General features: G+C 40.2%; 1 protein-coding gene across 3 annotated transcripts; it reads right to left on the bottom strand.

The window, feature by feature from the left end:
- Positions 1–553: 553 nt before the first annotated feature.
- On the bottom strand, positions 554–24739 carry PAXBP1 (PAX3 and PAX7 binding protein 1). Of its 3 annotated transcripts, XM_062515384.1 has the most exons (19): positions 24532–24739; positions 24191–24393; positions 23271–23399; positions 21543–21719; positions 20209–20430; positions 19547–19650; positions 18971–19191; positions 17842–18031; positions 13716–13839; positions 11648–11747; positions 11053–11168; positions 8467–8666; positions 6895–7039; positions 6626–6747; positions 5985–6061; positions 5654–5720; positions 4001–4147; positions 3461–3615; positions 554–2297 (listed from the first exon to the last, which is right to left on the bottom strand). In XM_062515384.1, exons 1-19 carry the CDS (start codon positions 24654–24656, stop codon positions 2180–2182), a joined length of 2742 nt encoding a protein of 913 aa, XP_062371368.1. In that variant the 5' UTR covers positions 24657–24739; the 3' UTR covers positions 554–2179. The 3 variants fall into 3 exon arrangements, with proteins under 3 accessions (XP_062371368.1, XP_062371367.1, XP_062371369.1); XM_062515383.1 differs by having other exon boundaries at positions 24191–24739; XM_062515385.1 differs by lacking the exons at positions 554–2297; positions 3461–3615 and adding an exon at positions 3632–3856 and having other exon boundaries at positions 24191–24739.
- Positions 24740–25728: the final 989 nt, after the last annotated feature.

The following is a 25728-nucleotide window of genomic DNA, read 5'->3' as shown; positions in this document are numbered from 1 at the left end:
ATCCTTGTCCCTGCTCTGTAAAAGGTCACCCCGAGGAGCACATACAGGAATAGAGCCAGGGTTAGGTACCAAGCCCACGTGAACGGACCAAGCACCATTGTGACCAGTGGCTCTGGACCTAATACAGCAAACACTGAGATCAAGTTTGTTTCCAACCCACTCTTGTGGGGTGTGCCCTCCTTGTGCCTCACACTGGGACCCAATCAAGGCTGTCTTGGTTTTGGAATGGTACTTCCAGATTTACTGCTCCCACTGAAACCATTCTAAACTATGAGCCACTTGCTCACTTCTCCCCTTCCCCAAGGCAGGAGATTTGGGGACACAAAAGGTAAAGATCATGCGTTGAGATAGGAATAATTTGCTGGAAAACAGGAAGGAGAGAAGAAAACAACAGTAACAGCAACAGTCTAAATAACAAAGACAACTGACAACTCCCTCAGCTCCAATGGACACTTACCTGTCGCTTCCAGCCCATGTCCAAGGTGCCTCTCCTGCTCTCTTACAGGCTCCCTTCAGGTCCTCTTCAAGATACTGAAATCAGTAACATGTTTAGCACAGAAAGATCCAATCTGTCACTATTAAATCATGCAACTACAACTGCAATGGTATTTCAAGTATCTAAACTATGATTTATGTAGGTATGTGAATTCCAATGTTCATCCTATTGTGTTCGTTTCAGAAATCCAGCTCAAAAGATTATTTTTTTCTGACGTATTGGAATAGTCAACCAGAACCAACACCCACATCATTTCCTTCAATACCTTCCTAAAGGAACAAAGCCTACCAAGTTGCACTGCAGTAACCCCTTGACAGATGAATTTATTGAAACAATTTTTAAAAGCAGGTATTTCTGAGTGTGCTTCATCAACCCCAACTGTTCAAAACAACTATCCAGTGTCCCAAGGAAGCGTGCACGTTACAAATGGTATGTGTTTAATACATTCATTTATACCATGTGACATAAGCATAAGTATTATTCAGTATGCAAATTAATTGCTAGGAGTCTCCTAGGAAAAAAGTTGGGCACACATGGAGAATATCTCTAAACCCAAGGCTGTTACAGCTGTCTACCTGCCTTGGACCCCAAGATCAAGTCACTAGTGCTCTCGTGTATGTAACAGATTTTTGAAGTGGTTTTCACATTTAAATTGAACACCCTGGGTTTTTTAGGACAATCCTTAGATGATATTTAGTGGGAAGTGTAACATTTGAATATTTACTACAATATAAATGCTTCAAAGGTTTTTTCACTTTCATTTTGCTCCCTATCTTCAGCCACTCTAACCTGAAGAAATAGGTTCCACGAATGACATTACAAAATGAAACCAAAAAACCAAAACAAACAAAAGACCAAACCCAAACCCACCCCACCCCCCTCAAAATCTAGACACTACTTAAGCAACTTAGAAAAGGAAACCAGAGGTAAACCATTAGTCCTACAAAATGAAAGGTGTTTGGAGCTTAGGAAGTGCCACCATCTAGACACGCACAATAATCACAAATTCTCATTGTTTGCCTACATAAAAAAAAATCCTTCACCACTGATCCAGATCTTCCTTTTGAAGAACAGTCGGAAGATTTCCATATGCTGAAGGCAAATCATGTTTTAGTTATTCCACTTGGAGTGCACATCTGCTTTCTAAAGGTCAGGATCTACTTCAATGTGCTTCTACTCTTCAAGTAGTGACTTTCCATATATGTGAATGTTTTAGCAGCCTTTTTGACCAAGAATAAGATCATTTTATTGTCAAAATAAGTATTTTTTAGCAAATGAAAAGCTTTTGCAACAGTACAACATCTCTATCTCCAGTGTGAAAGCAACATGGTGGTATAAATATATGCATACATTGTATTACACAGAATCTATTATACACATTCCAGTTAACCATGGAACAAATAACAGGAGTAGATGACCACTGAATATGGGCACAAAGTATTTTTGTGAGCAAGATTTTGAGGAACTTGAGGAAAAATCTAGCTTCTGGAAAGATGACAACCTTGGGATTCCATTTTTGTTTTCAATGAAATCAATGATTTTTATTTTTAAGGATGCTGTATATAAGAATGCACTTTGTATTAAAACAAAGATCAATACTTTACACTTTAAGAAACTTTACATATGTACATAAATTACACATCAGGAATGGTTTTAAAGCTCAAAATGAGTGGTGGGAAAAGTCTATTTTCCTTCTATTAGAATCTTGAATTCTTTTACATTATGATCATTTGCAACAGTAACAGCATGATCCAGAGCTCGGATACTTGCTAGAAGCTTTATGATCTGCTTGATGTGCTCCCTAAAAAAGAGGCAGAGACAGAACAATCAATGACATGGATTAATTTTCCAGCAGAAGACAGTATGGAGCCTTACATTTCATATTCCTGTTGTTCCAATAGATTTTAGTCTATTTGCTTAATGAGGGTAATGGCAAAAGATTTGTTAAATGCTGGGAAAAAGCAGAAGGACAGAAATCAAATTAGAACTGGCTATGAAAATAGGATGTCTCTCTTCCAATAAAAATTTTTACCAAGTTACCATTTTACCTGGTGAAGAAAGTTGTTTCAAATTTAGAAACACACCACCAAAAGAAGAGAGTTCAAAAACTTAAATCCCAAACTGTTACACTGAAACACAGGACTGCACCAAGACTGGAAGACTGTTCATTCCTGTGCTGTTGCTGTTCCCATAGCAAGTCAGCTTACCTGGCCAGCAGTAACATGTCTAATGCAAACTTTTAATTAAGCTGATCATTGGATAAAAGTAAAATTACTCTTGAATCTCAGGCAAAACCAGGTTCATCTAGTTGGTTGTGTAAATAGCCAGAATTTTTGAACTGTATACAAAAGACAGTTTGCCACTATGCAGGAATCAGCAACAGGCTCACAAGGTGAACCAGTCCAAACTGGCAGCTACAAAATTTGGCAGAATCATGGAATGCTTTGGGTTGGAAGGTACCTTAAAGCTTATCTCAGTCCAACCCCTGCCATGGACAGGGACACCTTCCAGCAAACCAGGTTGCTCAGAGCTCCATCCAACCTGGCCTTGAACACTTCCAGGGACAGGAAGCTTCTCTGGGCAGCCAGAGACCAGGGCCTCACCACCTTCACAGCCAAGAATTCCTTCCCAATATCTAACATAAATATCTCCTCCTTCAGGTTTAAAGCCACCCCCATCACCCTGACAGTCTTTGCTGATATAAAAAGTGCTTCTCCCTTCTTTTTATAAACCCCTTGAAGAATCCAGGACACTAAGCAGTAGTGCAAAATACATTATCAGTGTTTCAGTATTTCCAGCAGTTGCTATTTTCAGACACCTTAAAAATATCCATTTATAACATGTGAATTCAAAGAATTTTCCTAAGGCACACAGCAGGATGGAGAGAGTTACCAATGCTTGCATACACTGGCAAAATAAATCAAATCACAACAATTGCAACTGCTTTAGCTCAAAAAAAGTTACCTTGCATTTCTCTTCTCTACATCAGAGCAACCAATGCTGTTTCTGTAAATTGTATCAGCCAGGTGAACAAGGTATCTACAGAAGTTTTCTAGCTGAGAAATAGTCTTGTCTCCTGTTAGATTAGTGAACCACTGCTTAGGGAAGCAAGCAATTACCTACAAAAAACAGGGAAAAGGAAGTTAAACACAACATAACAAAATGTTTAAAAGCTATGTAAACATGACTGGTGAAGTCTGCCTAATAATACTGCAGGGACAAGGGTCAACTGAGTGAAAAAAATGAGAAAACTATGAAAAAGCCCACACCAAAATCCGAGCAGTAAAGCGTTGAAATACACAGTATACCTCATCCCTCTACAGTCATGAGCCAGAGAAGGTTCTTTCTTTAGTCTATATACTGAAAGAAAAAAAAAAATCTATTTTTCACTGACTACAGCTTTTAAGGTATCAAAGCCAAGATTTCATAGGCAATGTCAAATTTTAACTATATTTTCCTTTCAGCTGAAGTCCATTCCTTCAAACATTACTTGATTTTACTTACACTCTGAGCTTTCTTAATGCTGTCCTCTCCATACTCTGAGTTTTGAAAAGCCATAAGAATGTATCGATTCAGCAACCCATCTATGGACAGCTCCTGTAGAGTTTTGTTTGATAGGATTCCATACCACTGGAGAAAGTTTCCCAATAACTGAAAATATAACACAGGGAAAATAACTATTCCAAAATGTACTGAAACCAGAGAGTTGATCAAACATATCAAACATTTTAGAATATTTTAAATGTTTTTGCAAATCTATTTAGAATACAGTCTCCCTTGCTGCTGCAATTTAAAGAGAAAATTCCAGAGAAGTGTTCTGTTTGCATGATCATGGAGAACAGCTATTCAGTCAACATCAGTGTCTATTTTTCTGTTTAGCTGGAAGTTCATTTTCTTCATAGTGTTTCACTGGAATAAACTATGACACCACAGCTTTGAGGTCCCCCACTCCCTAGAAGTAGTATATTTTATTCTGACAAGCACAAGGATATAAAAAAGCTGGGATGAGTAAGCTAAGTGATCCCATAACATTCAAGTTGAAATTATGGTGCTTCCACTTGACAACCTTTTCAACTACAGAATCAATTAGGCTGGAAAAGATCTCTGAGATCAAATTCACTCTTAGACCAAACACCACCTTGTCAACTTGACCAGAATATGGAGTGCCATGTCCACCTTCTTAAACACCTCCAGGGATGTGACTCCACCACCTTGCTAGGCAGTCCATTCCCATGGTTAATTATCCTTTCTGTGAAAAAATTCTTCCTGATGTCCATCCTGAAGTTCTCCTGGCACAGCTTGAAAACACTTCCTCTCATGCTGTCACTGGTTGCCTGGGAGCAGAGCCCAACCCCACCTGGCCACACCTGACTGTCAGGCAGTTGATAAGGTGTCCCCATCCTGTCCCCCCCTCCTTTCCCCACTTCCTCCAGGCTAAACAACCCCAACTCTCTCAGCTGCTCCTCACAGGATTTCCCCTCTAGACCCTTTCTGGATATGCTCCAGCCCCCCAAATGTCCTTCCTAACTTGAGGGGCCCAGAGCTGGACACAGCATTTGAGGTGTGGCCTCAGCAGTGCCCAGCACAGGGGCACAATCACTGCCTGGACCATTGCTGGTACAGGCCAGGTACCCTTGACCTTCTTGCCCACCTGGGCACTGCTGGCTCACCTTCAGCTGCTGACCTGCACCCACAGGGCCTTTCCTGCCCAGCAGCTTTCCAGCCACTAAGCCCCCAGCCTGCAGCTCTGGGGTCACTGTAGACAAAGTGCAGAGACCCAGCACGGCCTTGTCGACCATCATCCCGCTGGCCTCATCAATCCAGGTCGCTCTGCAGAGCCTTCCTGCCCTCTAGCAGATCAACACTACTGCCCAACTTGGTGTCAACCACAAACTTACTGAGGGTGCACTTGATCCCCTCATCCAGATCATCAGTAAGGATATGAAACAGGACTGGGCCCAATACTGGGGGATACCACCAGTGACCAGACACACCATGAAGAGGGCCCAGGGCTTATCAAAGACTATGAACCCAGAGTTGGAATTTCTGAAAATGAAACTGAGCAGTTTCCATCTACCATGTTCCACAAATTTGGGGAGGATTTTATTACTACACTGTCTTAGATCAAAGATTTACTGGACATATTTACTGACTTACCTTAACAGAGGACCAAAACTGACGTTGGAAAAACAAATATGGACCAGAGTTCTTGTTTTCTAAGATGCTGGAAAGTAAGAAATCACTTTAATGCACAACCAAGACCACACCTCTGTCTTGCCTTTGCTGGCTTTTTCCTTCCAACACACAGTTCATTTCCACAAATATTCCCTTCCACCCTTCTTGTCTTTGCTAAATGATCCCAGAAGGATAACAGAAGATTTCCTGTACTCAGGCACTGAACCACACTAAGAAAAACCCCTCTTAACTATGCACAGAATACAGTGACTTGCTAAGAAAGGTCTGACACCATAGTTGAAAGTAAACTTACTTTTTTGGATACAAGGGCATGAATACATCATCATCCAGTGTTCTCCTCATTCTTAGCAACAATGCCTTTAAAAGCATCTGAAACGGATAATTTTATTTTATATGTCCAGTGCACTGCTTAGTAGTTAAAACACTCAAAAACTGATTTTTAAACCAACAAAGAACATTTGTGACTGCAACAGTAAACATGCATACAATATTTGAGCACAAAAATAAATAGTCTTAAAGAAGTCTGCAATAATTAACAGAGCTGAATTTTGACACTTGGTTAAAACCTGAACTCTTAATACTGGTTCCTGCATTCATAGAAGGCAAGTAAAACAATCTAATTTTCAGGCAATATATTTGAAAAGGCTGCAAAGTTCTAAAAAAGAAAAGCCTGAGTATTTCCAAAACTGGAGACCAACAAGTCTTAGTACATTTGGTGTATCTTTTTTATCTCTAGTATATATTTTGGGGAGGCCCCACTGAGTTTCTTCCTTTAATTTATCGCCATGCTTTACTCCTCACCATAAGGCTGCACAGCACCAAACAATATAAAAATCATTTTTATTGCTGTATTTCCCAATGTAAGGTATTAAAAGTGCTTTCAAATTCCTTAACTTATGCAACATATTTAAGAAAAAAAATCCAACAACTTACTTGTGTATTTTTGTTTTCTGCATTCACCACTGAGGGATATCCATCTATTAGTTTCTGTACAATTGCTACCATTCTAGATGTCTGCGTGGTAGAAAAGGGATCCCAGATATTTTCAGAAATTACTGTAAGAGATGAAAGACCCCACTTTACAAATACTCAAATACAGGTACTGAGATATCCACGCAATTATTTACAAAACAGTGAAATCTGAAAGCATAAACAATCATCAGATTCCACAACCCCTTCACCCTCATTTTCTAAGCCTATACCTGTTAATTTAGGAAGAACGACTCTCTCTACAATGGTAGGCAATAGGGAAATATCAGCATCATCTTTCACCTGCTCCTGCTCTTCACAGCCATAAAAGAGCAATGACTCAAACCACAACATTGTTTCAAAATCTCGACACTTGCCCTAATAAAAAAAAGAACTGGGGTTAGGCTCCTAAACAAAGATTTGAAGTCAACACATAGAGAAAGTATTATGTATACAAGTAGGATACACTCACAAAAACAGCTTTAAAACACTCTTCCAAAATAAACAATTCATTCTACCAGAACAGCCACTAGATGTAACGAAAAGAGAAAATGGCTGAAGCAAGACTGACTTTTTTTAGCAGTTTTTGCCCCACAGATTTTAACTTCTATTTACACCTGAGCCAAACTAAAGCCTACAGATTAGGGTTCAAGTCAGAAGCACAGCTCAATTGTGCTGCATTATAAAATTATGCCTTTTGGATTGAAAACCCCTCTTTATGAGCACCTTGTAATTTTTCTACCTTAACAAAGTGCTTACAAGGATCAGTAACAGAGAGTAGTGAATACAGTTAGACTTGACAATTCTGTACCACGTCTCTAACTAACATGAGCTTTGTTTTGTCAACCCAAAAATTCAGAAATAGCATGGGGGAAGGGGAGAATTCACAAAAAAAGTTTTAAATTTAATGAGGGCATCTCACTTAGATTTTTCCTTGTTTGATTAATGAAGTCAAACATGAAAGTAATAAAATTATTTTCATGTTCTCAACTTTCTCTGAAGAGGAGTCATGCCTTCCCCTCCTCTGTAGTTGGAGAAGAGGTGACAGAAAATATTCTGTAGATATTCTCTAGGTAGTTAAGGAAAAAAAGAAGCACTGCTGAAAAAGGGAGGAACACGGAGGGAGTCAAAAGCCACCTGAACTGTCTGTCCTGGTGGAATCTCATGAAAGCATACATATCCAGGCTGGACAAGAAATGCGTGCCAGGGACACTGGGCTGCCCACAGTGCTGTCCTGCTTTTCCCATGTTCCCTACATAACTGGGCAGTGAGTACTATGAGAAAGACTTGGAAATTGCCAGCCAGAATACTACAGGGTATGGAGGTGTAGGTGAGAGAAAAACATAAAACCTAGAGACACAGGTTGCAATTCTTTGGTAAGAACAAGTCTCTTAGTTCCACTTCTGATGAAACAGCATCATCTAGAGCCACAATTTTCCCTGAACTATTTTAAAACTGAACATATTTTCATAGAACCATCCAGTGTTCCCTGGAAGGGACTTTAAAGATCACCTAGTTCCAATCCACTGCCATGGCCAGTTGCAGACTTTGGTCTACACCACTTCCTGAGAAGGAACTAGCAACGTGCCAGATTGAATTCCGGTCTGCTGGAACATAGAGGATCAGCTAGTCCAGGCACTCTCCAGAAAAATTTTGCCCCAAGACAGGTGCCTATTTGAACCTTCATCCCTAGAACACACTTTTAAGAGAAGCACACATCAAAGGTGCAATTTACTTTGCTCTGCTGAAGTGCTCAAGTCCACCATGTAGCAGCTAACATAGAAGCTGCTTGCAGAGGAACTTACCTCCAAAGGAGTCCAGGTAAGCAGCTGAAGTCTGATTAAAGGGTTAAACAACTTTGGTAAACAGAGGCCAATATAAGCATCCTTATAAGAAGCAAAGTACTTGGAGCGCCAAGCTTCGAACTGTGACTTAATGCAATCAATGGAGTAAAAGCTTTCCAAAACATCTTCAAAAACTTTGCTGGATTCTTTTAATATACGATCTAGCATGGGAGAAAAGGAACAAAAAGTTAATCACCTACTCCCTCTAATGCCTCTTTCAAGACATTCTTTGATGCTCACTGGCATAGCCTAACTCCCATAAACAAAACCAAAAAAAAACCCCCATCACCTTTAGAAGTTCTGTTACTCCTGCCTCAAACACACAAAGATATAAAAACAGGAGCACGAGTACTCTTCAATAGGCTGTTTCATCACAGGTCTTACTTTGAACATTTCATGGAAGGATTTTAAGTTACCAGACGTAATTAGGATTGGTGACATACTGGGCTTGGTGACATACTGGGCTGTATTCAGAGTGGATCTAACTTCAAAGCTGGCCTTGCTTTGCATCGGAGTTTCAAACAGCTTATCTCCAGGCCCCTTCCAACCCAGATTATTCTACATCTCTGATAATCCAAGTGCAAATATAGGATGGCATCTGAGATAAATCAACTGAACTGACAGTTCAGACAGGGTGGGTCCTTGGCAGACACCATGCCCAGAACGTGCCTGTTAGCACTGGGCAGTGATTACAATCCTATAGCACCTTCTTTTCTATTTTTTGTATTTACAGTACCAGTATTCCATGTAGCCCGGACCTTTTTCTCTATATTTTATTACCCCTTCATCTTTTCGAATTAGTTTCATTTTAATCAGTCATGTTTTGGCACAGTTGTAAATGTTTGGCTACAGTAGAAACCCTTACACAGTGAGCAACAACTAGTACACACAAGAGACAGGGTTGAGGGAACAGAAGATTATGTCATATAACCACACTTTTTATACTGGGATTAAGAAAAAACACTACATATAAAGTTACCAAGTCCAAAAGTGCACTCCTCTGTTCTACTACTGTTTCTGGACTAACATGAGAGCTACAAACAATAGCAAAAAAGCTTTAGAAACACTGTGCCTATTCAGAAACTGAAGAAATTTCTACAAAATGCTTTTGCACACATAAACTGCCAAATTACCAAATGCAATTCATCCCCATTGAATCTAGATAATCTAATTTGGCAAAGTTAATTATACCACCTAACTACCCTGAACAATTGTTCTGTTTATCCAAGATCCCTCCCTGTATGCAGAAAATCATTGCAATCATAAAACTGCAGTACATCACGCAACAACTAAAGGTGTGGAAGTGTCTGCACTTCCAAAGGACCTAACAGCTAGACAGTTCATCTAATTGCTTTTCTAACAGGTTCATACTTCAGGTCTCCACAACCACCTACAGCAATGACTTTGCCATTTATTACCTTCTCTGTGGGAAATAACCTCTTTATTTTAAACCTATCCTATCACTTAATTTCATGGTCCCTAGCTCTCATACTGTGAAAAGCTGACACTGTTCTCCTACTTCAAGAGACCAAAACTATTCAATTTCTCCTCAAATGCAACACAAACAATTCTATGTATGTGATCCTTGCTGCTCTCCTCCTCCTCCTCTCTTCCAACCCGATTCTCTTTTAATCAGAGCAAATGCTAACTGTACCACGAGATTTTTTCTGCAATGTCTGCATTCAACATTCCTATCATTTGCAAACTTTGCACAAGAAGATTCTACAAAACTTCTGTCATTGTACTTCTAGAACCTTATTCACAACTCCACTAAATACTTGCCATGAACCAAAAAAAGATTTTTAAAGCACTGAGGTTTTCAAAATTTCACAAGTAAGACAAACATGTATTTCAAGAATGATAAACTATTTCACAAACTGGAAGACTTACTGACGGTCCAAATGCTTAATGCTTGCCACCAAAAGCATGTTTGAATTAAATAAAAAGAACCTAAGGATGGGCTATCCAGTCAGCTGCAAGACACACAACAGGTTTGTGATAGAGACTATTCTGGTCACACTGATGATCCAGGAATCAGAAGTTCCTAAACTCCTTCCAAAGTATGGTGAAGTATATAAACAGGGCTGCATTTGGATAGATTTCTTTTTCCTGTCAAATATTTGGTATTTTGTTATGTAAGAGAACTGGGATTGTTTAGCCTGGAGAAGAGGCTTCAGGGTAACTTCACTGTGGCCTTGGAGTACCTGAAGGGAGTCTGCAGGATGGAGAGGGACTATTTACAAGAGACTGGAGTGACAGGACAAGGGAGAACAGTTTCCCACTGACACAGGGCAGGGTTAGGTGGGATACTGGGAAGAAATTCTTCCTTGCGAGGGTGGGGAGGCCCTGACACAGGTTGCCCAGAGAAGCTGTGATTGTCCCATGCCTGGAAATGTTCAAGGCCAGGTTGGATGGGGCTTGGAGCAACCTGCTCTAGTGGAGTGTGTCCCTCCATGGCAGGGGGCTGGAACTGGATGGGCTTTAAGGTCCCTTTCCAACCCAGACCAAGCTGTGATTCTGTGATAAAGCTTGGGTAGCTCTTCTAACCTCGCTCCAAGGTGAAGTTTGTGATATCTGTTGAAGTTTCCTCATCATCGCTGGAAAGGCCTTCAAGGTGATCTGCCATCTTCCCAGTTTGCTCTCTCGCTTGTCTACGGCGAGCTCTGGAAAGGAGCAGTATAAACCAGTATAAACCAGCTATCATTTGTATAAACCAGCTCCAGTAAAGCAAGAGAAACCAGCTGTTTTCCCCACCTATACAATAAATATGCCCACTTAGCTTGTCCTTTTAGTTCTAGGAAAGTCAAGCTGTAAAGAACTTCTACTATGCCACCACCTCAAGCATTCCACTATGTTGCTGCCTCAAACAATGAAGAGAAACAAAACTGGCAGAGACCATATTGATATGGCATGTACTTACTATGGTTTCTTTTAGTGATTTTAAATCAGTATCATGGAATGTTTTGTACACTTGCATGACAAGCTGGGATACATAATACCCCTACCCAGCACACCAGTTGAAGTGTTTTCTTCCCTTTGCAAGGAAGAGGCAAACATTGTCACTCATGTTAGTATGTCACACAGGACAGTTGTATCTGGCAAGCAAAGACTCCTAAAGGAGAAAAGAAATCTCATTCTCTACCTTCTAGCCTCTCTTTCCGCAGTTCGACGCTTGACTTGTTCTTGATAGATCACTCTGTCTCGCCCAAAAGAATCAAGATTTGGTGCCATCAGTGCTTTATCTGTAAAATTACATTGATGAAAATTAAAATGCTTATTTATGATTCTATAAATGTGCTGTAGGCAGTTTCATAAAGAGCCTTTTACCCACTTTTAAACTAAGTGTAATTTGAAATAGAAAGTCGAAGTTTAAAAAAAGCAAAACACAATGTCCCCCAGAAGCCTGAATTCACAATATGTAGAGGTTAAAACAGAAAACAGGGGAGTTTGGAAAAATTTCCACTTAAATATCAAATAGTTTTCACCATACTTCACTCTTATCCCTCTCACAACAGTGCCAAACTCTGTAAAAGTCAACAGTTTTAACAGAAATAGCTTAAATAAATGTCCAAGAAAAAAGTGTTCCTTACATAAACACATTCACCACATAATTTTTGAGAAGAAAACTAGCAAAAAAAAAAAGCAGACAAGAGTGACTGGGGCAAGAGTGTGCACTATTTCAGAGTTCTAGTTACAGTGTTTCTAAGTTCCTATGTTTTAGATTGCCTGAAGTTTCAAACACATCAAAATCTACAGAAAGATAAACCATCTTCTCTCCTCTATTCAAGCCCTGTTTATCTGTATTCCTGGCTATAGAAAACAGCACAGCTAGAACAGTCGATAGCAGGCAGAAGTTGTTTCCAGTTCCTCCTTTCCAGGTAAATTTTAAACAGTAGACTGAATCCTAGCTACTGCCCAAATCCACCCATTAAAGAATAAGCATTAACATTTAAACAACTGCCTATCCAAACTTCAGAATAAATTTATATGTTCTCACAAAGTCAATTTACAAATTCATCATTTAAAGTATTAATGCTGATCTATGTCAGTATTCCAATTTAATACCTGAACTACTAAGAGCCATCTCTAATCTTCCAGATATTAAATGTATCTCTTTATAAAACCCAACCTCAGCAATGAGAACTATTCCTATCCTAACATTAAATTTCAGTATAAAAAAATCCATTCTAAGCTTCTTTTAGGAAATGGGTTTCTAGTTCACACAACAGCATTTTTATGCTAAAACTGCAAGGCCATGATGCCTGGAACTTCAAATAACAGTCCTAAAAGGAATATGTAAACTAACCACTCTATAAAGGAATGACCAACTCTGACACCCTAGCACTTCATAATCTTCAGTGATTTCTAGCTAATGGTATTAACAAGACTTCATCTCCAGCAACTGTGGCAGAACAGAGAAATGGCATTGATTATACAATTTTACATCAGCAACAGGACAGAAAGAAAGCCATTTTTAAAAATGGGAAGCTCTCTGAAGCATAGAGGACTCCAATTCATCCATTGATTTAATATGCTGAATAAAACCTCCTCCAAGAAACATGTATTTTCATCCAAGTTAACATTTATGCTTTTGTAGAGTTCTACATACTGAAGAGTAGCCACCACAAGAAACCACCTCAGCGAGAACCCCCCATCCACAAATTAGCAGTAAGCAGGAATTTTAACTGGCTATTCTTAAGGTGCATTTCATACAGGGTCACTGTACTAGTCTGATTAGTTTTCCAGTTCTTTAATTTACCAGATAAGTGTCTGAAATCAAATACTTATACTGGCTACAAAAGAGAACATTAGACAGAAGTCTAGCCCAGTGCTTTGTGGCTTCATACAGTTAACTGTACATGTTAAATGACGTTTGTAGATTCGGGAAGGTTAAAATAAGATTTTTAAAGTCCTGATATAAGAAGAAAATGGGGAGTCACATACTACCACTACTCCCACAGCCACCATGCATACATTTTTAGTGCTAGGAAGGAGAAAATATAGTTAAGATAAACAGAAAGGAGAGGTGAAGTCAGAGTTACAGTGGTTTTGAATATAAAACAAAACAGATTAGAGAACTTTCATCTAAACTTGCTTCTACTCATCTCAATAATAAGACAGTCATACATTAAACATTGACATTTCAATTAAGTTATACTAAGTAAACAAGGTTGTTTAATGAATAATAAAAACCTTCAAGATGGACTGACTTGAATGGCTTGAAAACTCCGAAGATTCATCTTTAATATCATCTTGTCGTCTTTGGACAAGGCGGGAAGCTCGCTGTTTGTACAGCTGATGCATTGCAGATTCAAGTTCGTTAATCAGAGGCACCTGTAAAAATACAACACACCACGTAATACCCGGATCCTGAGCTGCTCAGCTTCTGGGGTCCCAGTCTATTCCGGAGCAAAACGCTGTCACTGTGCTCCCAGCAGCACACAGTCCTGCCTTTTACTCATACGTATCATTTGCACCAGGAAACAGTTCAAGTTGTGGAAAGTGCATACATTTAACACTGGCAGCTTTCAATCAGAACAAGAGCATTCTGACAGCAACTTCCATGGCTTGAATGAGTCTACACAGCCAGACATCCTATTTAGTGCAGGATATTTAATTTCTGGTACTCTTGCTTTCCCTACCAAGTGTGTTATGTGTTGTATAAAGGTCTGCAGTTTTCAGACATCAGTTGTTTCCTCTCTATCTTTAAACAAGAATGTGGAAGCATTCTATACTTCTGTGAGAAAATAACCTGACTGCATGCAATAAAAAAACACCCATCGATCTAACCTACTGAAGCCAGCAGCTATTGTTTTGGTCTAACTCTTAATAGCATAAATATTATTACTGAAATGAAATCAAACCCTGAATAAGGGCGTTATGCCAACAGGTAATTCAAATCAGTCAAATACTCCTCTAGCTTATCACAAAAATTAAAATACTACAATTTGTGCAAGTTATGCATTAAGCATAACCTTGAATTAATCAGGTAGGTCAGGTCAGACTTTTTTTTTTTTTAATGAACTATTTTAGTAGCATCTCTAACAAAAATAGATGTTATTATGACAGCCGGGAATTTCCTGACATTAAAGAGCAGGTTCACTGGTATTTTTTTTTCCATTTCCTGGGACAAGTTAAAATTAGATCATTATAAATATTCAAATGCAAACCAGAAGTGTTCACCATCCCTTAATTTGGAAAGGCAAGTCCTTTTGGTATGAACACTTAAGCCATGTCCTCCTTACCTCTGAGATGTATGCTTACTCCACAGTCTTCCAGTCTTTTATATTTCATTGCTGCCTACCATCCAGGATTATGGATTTTTTTCAAAACAAAAGATAAAATCAAAAATTGTTTCCTGATGTATTTCAGAATGTGACTCAGCAGCTATTAAAGAACTCCTTCAGTAAAATGTAAAATTCTGAGTTTATAGCTACAGGGCCATTTCAGCTCGCTGAGACTGACATACACATCAGAAAAGTAAATGGTTTTAGCTTTATGGGATAAACCAGGCTCCAGGGATTAAAATGAAAGCAGCTCTGCACCAACTCAAAATACACACACCTTTCTTTTGGAAGAAAGAGTAGAGAGAAAGACAAGGAGAGAATAAGCTTCCATGTGCTGGACGTTTATACTCTGAATTTAAGACAGTTTTGAAAACAGAAATAATAGTTTAAAAGTACTAGTTTTACTGCAGTTTACCATAGAAAATATAGCTTCTTCTCTTAAGCATGTTGAGGAAATTCTAAGACTGAAAAGTTAAATGAAAATTTTTCAAAGCATCCTTAGTGGTTCGTTCTGTAATTTTCTCAGTATTAAAAAAGAAACTTAGTGATGTATTCAGATATATGAATCCAAAATATTTCTCATTTAGAATACAAGAGACTTAGAAGCCCTTATTCTTCTCTAATCAGTACTGTAGTTAATGAGTGGCTGACAATTTCACTGACTACTATAAAGTTACAGCCCTCATTCCCTGATCTGTTTAGTCAGTACCTTAAATTCAGTGTTTTCAAGGGGGTTTTTTTGCTCAATTTCCCTGTAAACAGTGGAAGAGGAAAAACAGAAAGGTCTCTAAACATTTAGATCACAAGGGTAATTCTGACACACAGAGCATGTTTTGGTAATTCACTTCAGCAGGTAACGTAACAGTTCATTTACTTGTGCTGTCAAAGGTACGCCCAGAACAATGCAAAGTTTCTGTATCCACTGTACGTTCCTACATTCAAAATGTAAAAATGCTACTGTGACTCGCCAGCCTTCTCAGAAAGCATAATTTTGACAGTAATCACTTCTGAAGGAAGTCATGCAACCATCTTCCACTCTACTCGTTTTCTTATTTATGGGGGGAAAAAGGTATTACACAGGATTTGCCCTTCTTAGTGCTTGTTTATAAAATCTGTAGAATAGCTGCCTTGTTATACCCTCTGCTGAGTCTTAGGAAAGGACAAAGTGATCCTAACATTCAGAATCTCTTCAAAATATCATATTTAAAGATAAGTTTCCATATATGTATGTGTATATATATGAATATACATGATGGTACTATTATTACATATATATATACATGTATCCTCATGTATATTATAATACATGACTATATACATTACTGTAAATAATAAACAACACTTTAAATAGAAGCAGTCAGGGACACAGGTGCTACAAAAAAAGCTGAAGGTAATTTATCTCTATACTCAAAAGATTAGAACAATTTACCATCCTACTGCATTTCATTTAAATAAAAAGTGATACTAATTTTATTACTGGACTTTGTCCCCTCCCGACATCTCTGTTTTAGAAAACTTTTCAGTGTCCTGTGGGCTACTGCTTCTAAATTTGCCAATACTCTTGTCATACTGAAAACAGTGAATTCCAAATCACATTACCTGACCAAACAATACAAAATAAATGAAATGCTCCTGTTAGACTGACCACATCAACTGCTGCTTTTGCAACTCACTTTACATACAAGTACAGCAGCAGCCTCCACCTGAAACCAGCAAAACTCTGTGAATGCCCCTAAGAAGCCTGAGATGATAAAAGTCACATCTTAAAAACATTTGAACAAGACAGCTATCGAGGTGAGCATCCAGACATGGTTTATAGTTACCACAAAAGTAATTGAAGAAAAGGTCTTTAAAAAGCAAACACTGAATAGAGACACAGATATTTAACCTGACTTCTGAAATACAAATTTATCTCAGAGCGATAATGTAAAAAAAACTTATCTTTAGTAGGAATTCAGCCATCTGGGTGACCAGCACTGCCAACGATGCTTAGCAAAGTACCTTTATTAATCTTCAACAGCTAATGCTAATACAGACTCTGGAATAGGGCTTCTTAAGTGAACAATCAACTGCAACTAATTAGTTACACTAATCAATCAGATGGGTGAATTAACTGTCCCACATTTCCTGGGTCTGCTCATGACACAGTTACTCTCCACTTTTACAGGACATAGACTGGGCTCTCCCAGTCCCACTAAGAGTGGACAATTCATGTCTAACCCATCAGCACCCAAAATGCTTTTCCATTCCTCTCCCACACTTAATGGGCTAGGCAAGCAGAAGCTTAAAACCACTCAATTATTCTGACAAGATATTAAGAAATTAATATACTACTACTGTAGTCAAGTCAGAAGACAATGGAGAAACAGCCAACTGAATTCTACAGCTCCTGTGTGTGCCTAATATGTATAGATAATGTATGTTTTTTTCAGGAGTTTCTATTATATTTACAACGAAGTAAGTAATCAAAACACAGTGCAAAATGTAAGAAAAAGACTAAGTTTTTGGCTTAGAGATGCATAGAAGTATCACACTACATGAAAGAAATATATTTTTAAGTGTGGGTATCTTTGAACAGCTGTACTAGGCTTTAAAACTTCTCTCCTTCAGACTCCAGAGCGGTATCTAGAAACATCTGGCAGGAGGAAGTTTATAACACAGAAAATACAAGTCTCTGTTATTGTGTACACCAAGCACTCCAGAAAGTAGCAGTGTCCCTTATTTTTGCTAACCTGATATCCCACTCAAGTAAAAAGGAGTAACTGAGTGAAGTCGAAATGCAAGAGTAACTACCAAAATCCTGAAGACACAAAATCTGCAAGTTTTTAGGCAATCTAAAGTCAGTGAGCTGGGAGGAGAGATTTCTGATATCAGCTTAGCATGATAAAAAGTTCTTTTCAATCCTCAAATAACCAAACCTTTTGAAGAATATGCTCTCAAAGGACTTTTTTCGAAAACAGAGGGAGTTGTGGTGTTTGGCATGTAATAAGAGACCTTTTTTTTTTTTTTTTTTTTTTTTGTAAAGAGATTAATGTTTTTGCATCCTTACCTTTTCACTGAAACACTCAAGCAAGTCTTGGACATACCCTCGCATTTCTTGCAAAAACTTATACCGTTCACCAATACCCCCAGAAGACCCTTCTAATCTTTCAATTGCCTTGGTAGAGTCCTCTTGGCTTTGCTGATGTTTCTCATATTGCTGCCGATTAGCTTTGTGCATTTCTTTCATAGAGTCCAACCTGAAGGGCAATGGATAAATAGTAAATTTACATCCAAAAGTCTGTCTATTTCAGACCATTGAGACAAACAGACAGTACAGTGCAAGTACTGAGCCTATATACTGGAAATTTTGCAAAGACATTCTCCACCTTTGATTTGACACCTTCTCCCCTCTCTTCATGAACTGGAAGGCCCATGCCTGAAACTCATTTGCTAGACTATGCTGTAGTCTATGCATTGCATTGGCCACTCCTACAAACTTTTACAGGAGCTGACAGCACACAGAATAGTGCAAGGCTGTCCCTAATGAAAAGCTGGCTGGACAGACTGGGGGTGGATGGGAACTACAGCTTACACAAAGCATTCTTTTTCCTCTACTGACTTGATTCATTGTCAAAGGCTGCAACACTACAAGGGGCATACCAACCACTTTTGAAGACATGTAAAGTGCAAGCTGTTCATGACATATGATTTCTCATTGCAATTGTGCTGTTCATTCCATACCTTTTGCATACCTGACAAGCAGATTACAGTGTTTAAGCCAAAAAATCCCTGTATACACTAAAAATTAAATTCTTTATCTACTGAAGGGGAAATCTCTGATTCACAGTTTACAGGAATGCAGCTTGATAAGCTAAACACCTCACTGGCCTTTCATTTCTTCACTATAAGACTGTGCAGTGTCCAGAAGATGCAACTCAGACCTCTCTTCAACAAGATCAGTGGCCTCATATTTAAAGCTTCACTTGCACAGAAGGAATCCAAGGAGATTTTCGAACAAAGTGTCAATGTCATCTTCACTTTGAGCTTTTTTGTTTGCCTTTTTTTTTTTTATGGATGTGCCAGTCAGTATTTTTCCAGCGATGAAACTCTGTGTTTGCTCACCGAGACTAAAAGACACCTGAGGAACAGAAACCTAGGGGACAGGTCTTTAAGTCTAAAAAGATGGTCTGTCCTACCTGTCTTTAAGCTGTTTCTTTACCAAATCAATAGTAACAGGAGTCATCTCATTACTGGGAGTTTTGAAAGGAACTGTGTTATCTGCTTTTTGAGACTTGGTATCCGATGATCCATACGCAGCATAGGTGTACGGAATGCCATATGATGAACCATAAGACAGAGTCTGGTAAGTGTTCTGGTAGTACACATTATTCACTTCTGCAGGCTGACTTGGTTGAACCTAGTGGCAGAGGAAATGCAATTATACTATATTAGGCTTTGAAGAAAGGGGAAACTTACTTTCTTACACATCTCAAATCAAAGTGAAAAATGTAAGCAGATTACATCACAAGATGTAATTGCCAAGGGGATTTAAGCATCCGATAGCTAAGGCCGAAGAAACAAATGCGCTCAAGAAGGTCAATGGACAAATTCTTAGTGTCATTACCATTCTAAATACTCACACTACTCTTTAAAGAGCATCAGAATTTACAGACTTAATTTCTCAAATGAAACACCCTTCTGTGAACTATTCAAATTTGTAAAGAATTTAGCCAATACTTGCAGAAGCAAATAAAAAAAGATTATATACATGCCTGGGGTATGTTGATTCCTTTTCGTATCTGCTCCTGCTCCCATCTACTGAGTTCTTCATCTTGCTCCCCTGCCACTAGTGCTTCATCATCGCTTCCCTCAATACCTTCATACAAGAAAAAGAAGATAATGCATTCATAATTATAAGGGCCGTGAATTAAAAAACCTGAAACCATGCCTCAGTGAGAACATCTCAGAGCATCCTCCTTTCCTCTTCACGAGGCATTAAGGACACTGGCCTGTGAATTGTTAGCACAGAGGTTCCACTTGAAAGATCCGATGCTAAAAATTGCAATTCACTGCTGGTAAAACCATCTAACGTCTACCTCCTTTTCCAAAAGGTTATTTTACCTTCTTGCTAGCAAAAAGAATTCTGTATTAAATGTTTTTCTTTTCACAACTATATACTTCCTAAAAACAGAGTACAGGAAAAACAAGAATTGATCCTTAGTGTAAGTTCCTATCACAGTCAGCAGTGTGCACAGGAACAGAGTTTTATGCTCAAAATTTTACAAGCATATTCCATTATGTGGTACTTTTCCTCAGAAACATTATGCAACTCCAAATTGTTTGAAAAGCATGTTGTTTAAAACTGCTGAATAGGAGCACTGGCAGTGAAAACAGCATGAATATTTATCAGCTGATCTTTCAAAAAAGGGTTTACCTATTTCCTCAGCAATCTTTTGCCTTTGGGATTTTTCCTTCACTGTAAAAACTATCCTCCTCTTCTCGTCATCATCTTCATCATCACTGGCATCATTTTCGTCTTCTCGAACAAGGCGGCCTTTACCTGGTTCACTGTCAACAGGGGTAAAGTCTCCAAGTTCACGAGCCATTTGACGCTTTTTCCTAGCGGCATGAATAAAAGCAGCATCTGGAATTTCTCCTAGAGACAGATGTGTGCACTGTTAACCACTGCAACAAAACAGGTGCTACAATTTCTTACTCATCACCGTCACTGTACCAAATCATCTGTGCACACAGAAAAAAAAACCCACGAAAGGAAACAAAGCCATACTCACAGAAAACATCTGCAAGCAACTTAGACGCTAAACATGTCAACTTTATGAACCAGAAAACCTCAAAGTTGGGATTGTCACAGAAAGCCTGACTCTACTTCCAGCAGCTCGTGTCGTAAGAGCAGAAGCCTGATGCTTCTATAGGAAATGTTCCTAAAGAAGAGGATGCCCTTTACCAGAGCAGACTATTGCAAATGGGGGAAGAAAATGAGGTGCACGACTGTATCCCCAAAAACTTTCCTATCCCAATATTGCTCCCAGCTCTTCTTATTTTGGGGGAATAAAAAGCATCGGCCATTTCAACAGACAATCATCAGTCAGAGATTAAGAGGACACCAAATCAGACACAGTTAATATACAGAAGACTGTACAATCAAGGGGAAACATGAAAAGCATCAGACCTAAGTACAAACTCTAAAATCTACAGCACAAAACTTAATACAACTTACATATAAATATATAAATCATAAGTCATATAAATCAACGTGAGGACCCAGGACACGCATGTTGTATTTGGGGAGCAGGCTACCATAATTAGCAAACTAGTTTCAAAAATATTTTCTCAGAGGTATTTCTTTGGCCTCAGGGCCTGACTAGAACCTCAGTACACAAAACAGGATAGGAAAATATTTCTGATACCTTGCAGGCCCATAATTAAAACATTTGAATTAAAGAAGAGATTTTAACTGAAAGCAGTTAAATCTCATGTGAAGTTACCTATTCCAAATCTAGATTTTTTTTTCAGTTTGTCATCTGAGAGACGAATTCCTGCATCCTACATCAGGATGAAGCATTCTGTAGCAAAACATTTTCTCTCATACGTCTTGTAAAACTGAACACCTTTAGAAAATACCCGTTTCTTGAATTTTCAAGATGCTAAATTGTTGGAAACTATTTCCTAATCTCTCGCACACATTTGTCTGCTGTAAACATTGGCTAAATCACTTGGTAACTTATCAGACATGTTACAAAAACCAACCTGGGCGGAGAACATTCAGTGATGACAGTGCACTTGAAAAAGCACCACCAGCTTTTGGTTTTTCTTCTTCCTTCTCACTTTCAACTTCCATTTCTTCTTCACCATGCTCACTGTTTGCAGTCCCATCTTCTTGGCCTATATCCTTATTCTGTCCTGTCTTTTCTAGTGGCGCTTCGACTGATAAGACAGCAAAGTCCATGTTTTACTCCTTTCATAAAGATCACTCAAAAGTATTTTTTTAAGATATAACAACCAAAAGGGAAAATCAAATTAAAATGTTAAAAAAATAATTTTATTGTTTGAGATCTAGGAAAATATACTTTCTTAACTGTGATTAAATCATGGACATCCTCTCAAAATAAAATGTGACAAGGCAGGCCCCACCAACCACTAAACATTCTCTGTATCATCAAGTATTAAAAAAGTGGGGGAACTCAACCTTGTGCAACTTTGTCAAAGTCTGTTACATATGCAATGAGAAAGCACTGCCAAGTCTTTCCTCAAGAACCAACTGATTTCAAAAGAACCATTCATTTTCTTCTTCGGCTACACCTTACATTAGGTGGGTAACATACAGATAACAGGCAGCAAGCACAAATATTATGTAAAAAAATTCACATTAAACTCAGCTACCCAATCTGCACAGACTCAAGCATTTGTTTAAAGAATCCAAGCTACTCTCTCAGTAGCAGCCTTGAAATCTCTGAACTATAGCCACATGAATTAGGGAGAGCAAAACAAACAGAAATTAAATAAACATGGCCCCCACAGCCATGTGCAAAATGCAGTGTTTAACGATCTCTGTGACAGAAGCAAGAATCCAGGTTTTCACAGATGACATGAACATTAGCCACAGAAGTGATAATTTCTGGTTTTGTTCATGCCCCACACCACTGCATAGGCAATTTAAGGATTCTAATAACAGAATCTGTGGATTTTCTAAATGCAGACAAAACCTTTAAAAACAATTTAATTAAATTTTAAAAGGGTATTTCCTGCATGGGACCATGTTCAATCCCCAAGTGCTTCTCTAGATCATTGCAATCTTTAGATCATAAGCCTCCCAGCTCGTTCTCATAGCATTACATAATCTATATAAACTTAAGTGGAAAAGCAACCACTACACTTTACCAATGAGCTTCCCAAAAACCAACAGTACAACGAAATTGAAGTCCCAGGCTCTATTTCAAGCTCTCAATGACTGAACACTGTTAACAGATCCTTTTGCTCCATCACTTTCAGTCTGTCATCTTAACCAAGTCTACTCAAAGGTCCAAGTCCTGAAACAGGCAGCTGTTAAACAATTAATAACAAAGACCACCACCACTCTGCTCACCCCACCAATCTTTTTGAAGAAAAAGCATTAAAAAGACACTTTGTGTCAGACAAGCACCAGATACATTTTCAAACTAATGTAACTCCTTCCTAATTCAATAAGCAACTCCTCTGTCATAAATACAGCTGCAATTCAGAATACTGATGTCTACTGACAACCATCTAATAGAGCTGAGAAGTTCCATCCTTCTACATTAATTTCTACATGAGAATCAAAGAACTCTCTACCAACTGCAGCATTCCTAAGGCTCAAGTAACACATTTCATCTGTGCTTTACTTCAACTCTAAATGTGAAATCCTCTAGAAGACTAACAATTCATCTTGAAACAAGAAATTAAATTATAGTACTTCATATTTGCCACTACAAAAGTTACTGATAGTTTTGCACTTACCATCCGTTGGAGAATTGACCTCTGTTCTAACTTTTGATTTTTCAAGATCTTCCTTGTATTCTTTCTTCAACTGTTTTACAATCTTTTTGCTGTAACTTGATTTCTTCACTTTGAAAACTTCTTCCGTTTCTTTAAAAGAGAAATTGGGTAACATTACATTAGATCTATCAAGCATACTTATTCATTAAGTCTCTTAATTTTGTACCGGGAAATCCACAAATGCCATTAACAAACATTGCAGGGTTCTCTTCACAGTCTATAGTGAAAGTCTAATTCTATGTTTTCAGCACTTCCACCAAGATTTCAAATCACGAGTCTTAGAAACCAAATTTCAGTGATTTCAAGAGAATTCCCTCTAAGACAACTCAAAACTATACGAACGGGCAACAGGCAGCGAGTGCGAGGTGACCCGTGAACACCAGCCACATCAGATTAAAACAAACTCGACGCAAAGCCACGGCACAAATGCTCCTCAGCAAACGCTGCTGGCTCCAGGGGGAGACTACGGGCTGCACCTAGTCCCGCACAAACCCTCGGGCCACCCAGGTGCGGTGAACGCAGCACAGGTGATGCATGAGCGGCACAGAAAGCAAAGGCCATTTGACCACAACTGCACCACAACCAAGGCCGCTGGGAGCATGCTGGCCCCGCAGGAGCCAGGTCGGGCCGGGGAAAGCGCGGGCCCGATGGGAGCTCCCCGCCCGTGCATCCCTGGCCGCCTGTACCGTACCCTCAAGGCTCGCTCCCTCTTATGCGATTCCACATCACCCCACACCACACAGGGGACTGTCTTTAAAAAATAAATACGGATCCCGGCACTCTTGGAGGGCCCGGGTTAGGGCCAGTGTAGGTTGAGCAGCTCCGTGTCCCTTCCACTGCCGCAAGAAACGACCCAAAAGCCAGACAACCACCCGCCTCACCCTCCTCCTCGTCCTGGAAGCTGAGCAGGCTGGCCCTCGGAACCTCTTTGTTCTCCCGCGACCGCTTCTTCTCCTTGGGGCGCCCGGCCGCCGGCAGCCCATTGCCCTGCTGGGGCTGGGGCTGAGGCGGCGGCGGCGGGGGGCGCAGAACAGCGGGCGCCGGCAGAGCCCCCAGGCCTGCTCGGTCGCCTCCCATCAAGCCCAGCCCCAAGCCGAGAGCCGCGCCGTAGCTCGCGGCGCAGGCGAAGGCCGCGGGGCTGCCGGGCAGGGCGAGGGGCACGCAGCCGGCGGGCAGCGGCAGGAGCCCGGCGCCCGACGCCAGCGGCATGGAGGCCTCGCTGGGCCCTTCCCCCGCCGCCCCGACCGCCGGCGCCGGCTCCTGAGGCGGCTCCTCGTCGCGCTCCTCATCCTCCTCCTCCGAGTCGTTCCGCTTCCGCACATTCACCCTCCGCGCCTTGCGGAACATCCCGCCGGGCACCGACCGGCCGCCCCGCCAGTCCCCGGTGCCGCCCGCTCCGGCCGCCCCGCGCCGCGGCCCAGGCCCGGCCCCGCGAGCATGGCACCGCCGCCCGCAGCGCCCCCTGCCGCCGGCTCGGCCACCGGCGGGCGGCGGACGCGGCACTGCGCCTGCGCGGCGGGGAACGCGCGGAGCGGGGGCTCGAGCGGTCCGCCCCGCCCCCGCTGCCCCCTCACGGCCTCCGCCATCTTGTGTCGGGAGAGCGGCGCGGGCCGGGCGGGAAAGGAGGGGGGGGGGGGGGAGGAAGGGGTGGGGCGGGTGATGTAATAATAAAGTGAGTTATAGTAAAGAAAAGATTCATCATGTGAGGCGAGCTTATTTTATAACATTTATTTTATTACGCACAGGCGTATGTGCGTTTTGGAGGCGTTGCTGTGGAAAAATTCTGCGAGCTTCTTAACGCCGTATTTCCACAGAGCAAAGCCTTATAAAATAGAATTTGGAGAATCGGGTTCCTGGTATCTGGTGGGACAGAATAGGGCTACTGGGAAGATCACCACAATATCGGAGCTGTGGTTTTCTGTAGTTGAGGATTTTTTGCGCTTTCCAGGGAAAAAATCCTGCAGTGCTTACTTAGGTACTGGAATGAAAGGACTTTTGCACCAGCCTTATTTAGAACACAGCAGTGGCGAAACTGGAAATTTAATTTGCTCTGCTAGAAAGCCCATGGATTTATTAACCTCGTTTCTTCCCCACAAGGCCAGAATACATACATCCTCAGTTACTGCTACGTGTGTGAATTTTTGGATACCACTCTCATGGTAATGGGGAATTACTGTGGTTTCAGCGCATTTTTTTTTTTTTACCAGAGGGCAACAGGTCTTTGCTGAAGATCATCTAGGTTTCATTTTTCCGGATTTTGGAAGCCTTGGTAACATTTACAAATCGACATATGTGCGTGTTCTGGCTGGTTTTTTTGTTTGTTTGTTTGTTTGTTTGTTTGTTTTGTTTGTTTGTTTGGGGTTTTTTTGTGTTTGTTTAACACAACACTATCCTGTGTAGGATTGGTGAGTTGCCATTT

This window comes from Cinclus cinclus, chromosome 2 (assembly GCF_963662255.1).
Source record: "Cinclus cinclus chromosome 2, bCinCin1.1, whole genome shotgun sequence".
Classification (NCBI taxonomy): Eukaryota; Metazoa; Chordata; class Aves; order Passeriformes; family Cinclidae; genus Cinclus; species Cinclus cinclus.
The sequence above is the reverse complement of the archived record's forward strand: the minus strand, read 5'-3'. Positions and strand labels throughout refer to the sequence as shown.

Bases quoted from the DNA above. Each gene is read 5' to 3' on its own strand.
- PAXBP1 (XM_062515383.1), bottom strand. From the start codon at position 24,656: ATGTTCCGCAAGGCGCGGAGGGTGAATGTGCGGAAGCGGAACGACTCG. The intron at 21,720-23,270 runs GTAAGTGCAAAA...CTGTCTTATCAG, and splicing joins GGTCAATTCTCCAACGGATG to TCGAAGCGCCACTAGAAAAG. The intron at 20,431-21,542 runs GTTGGTTTTTGT...ATCTGTCTCTAG, and splicing joins ACTGAATGTTCTCCGCCCAG to GAGAAATTCCAGATGCTGCT.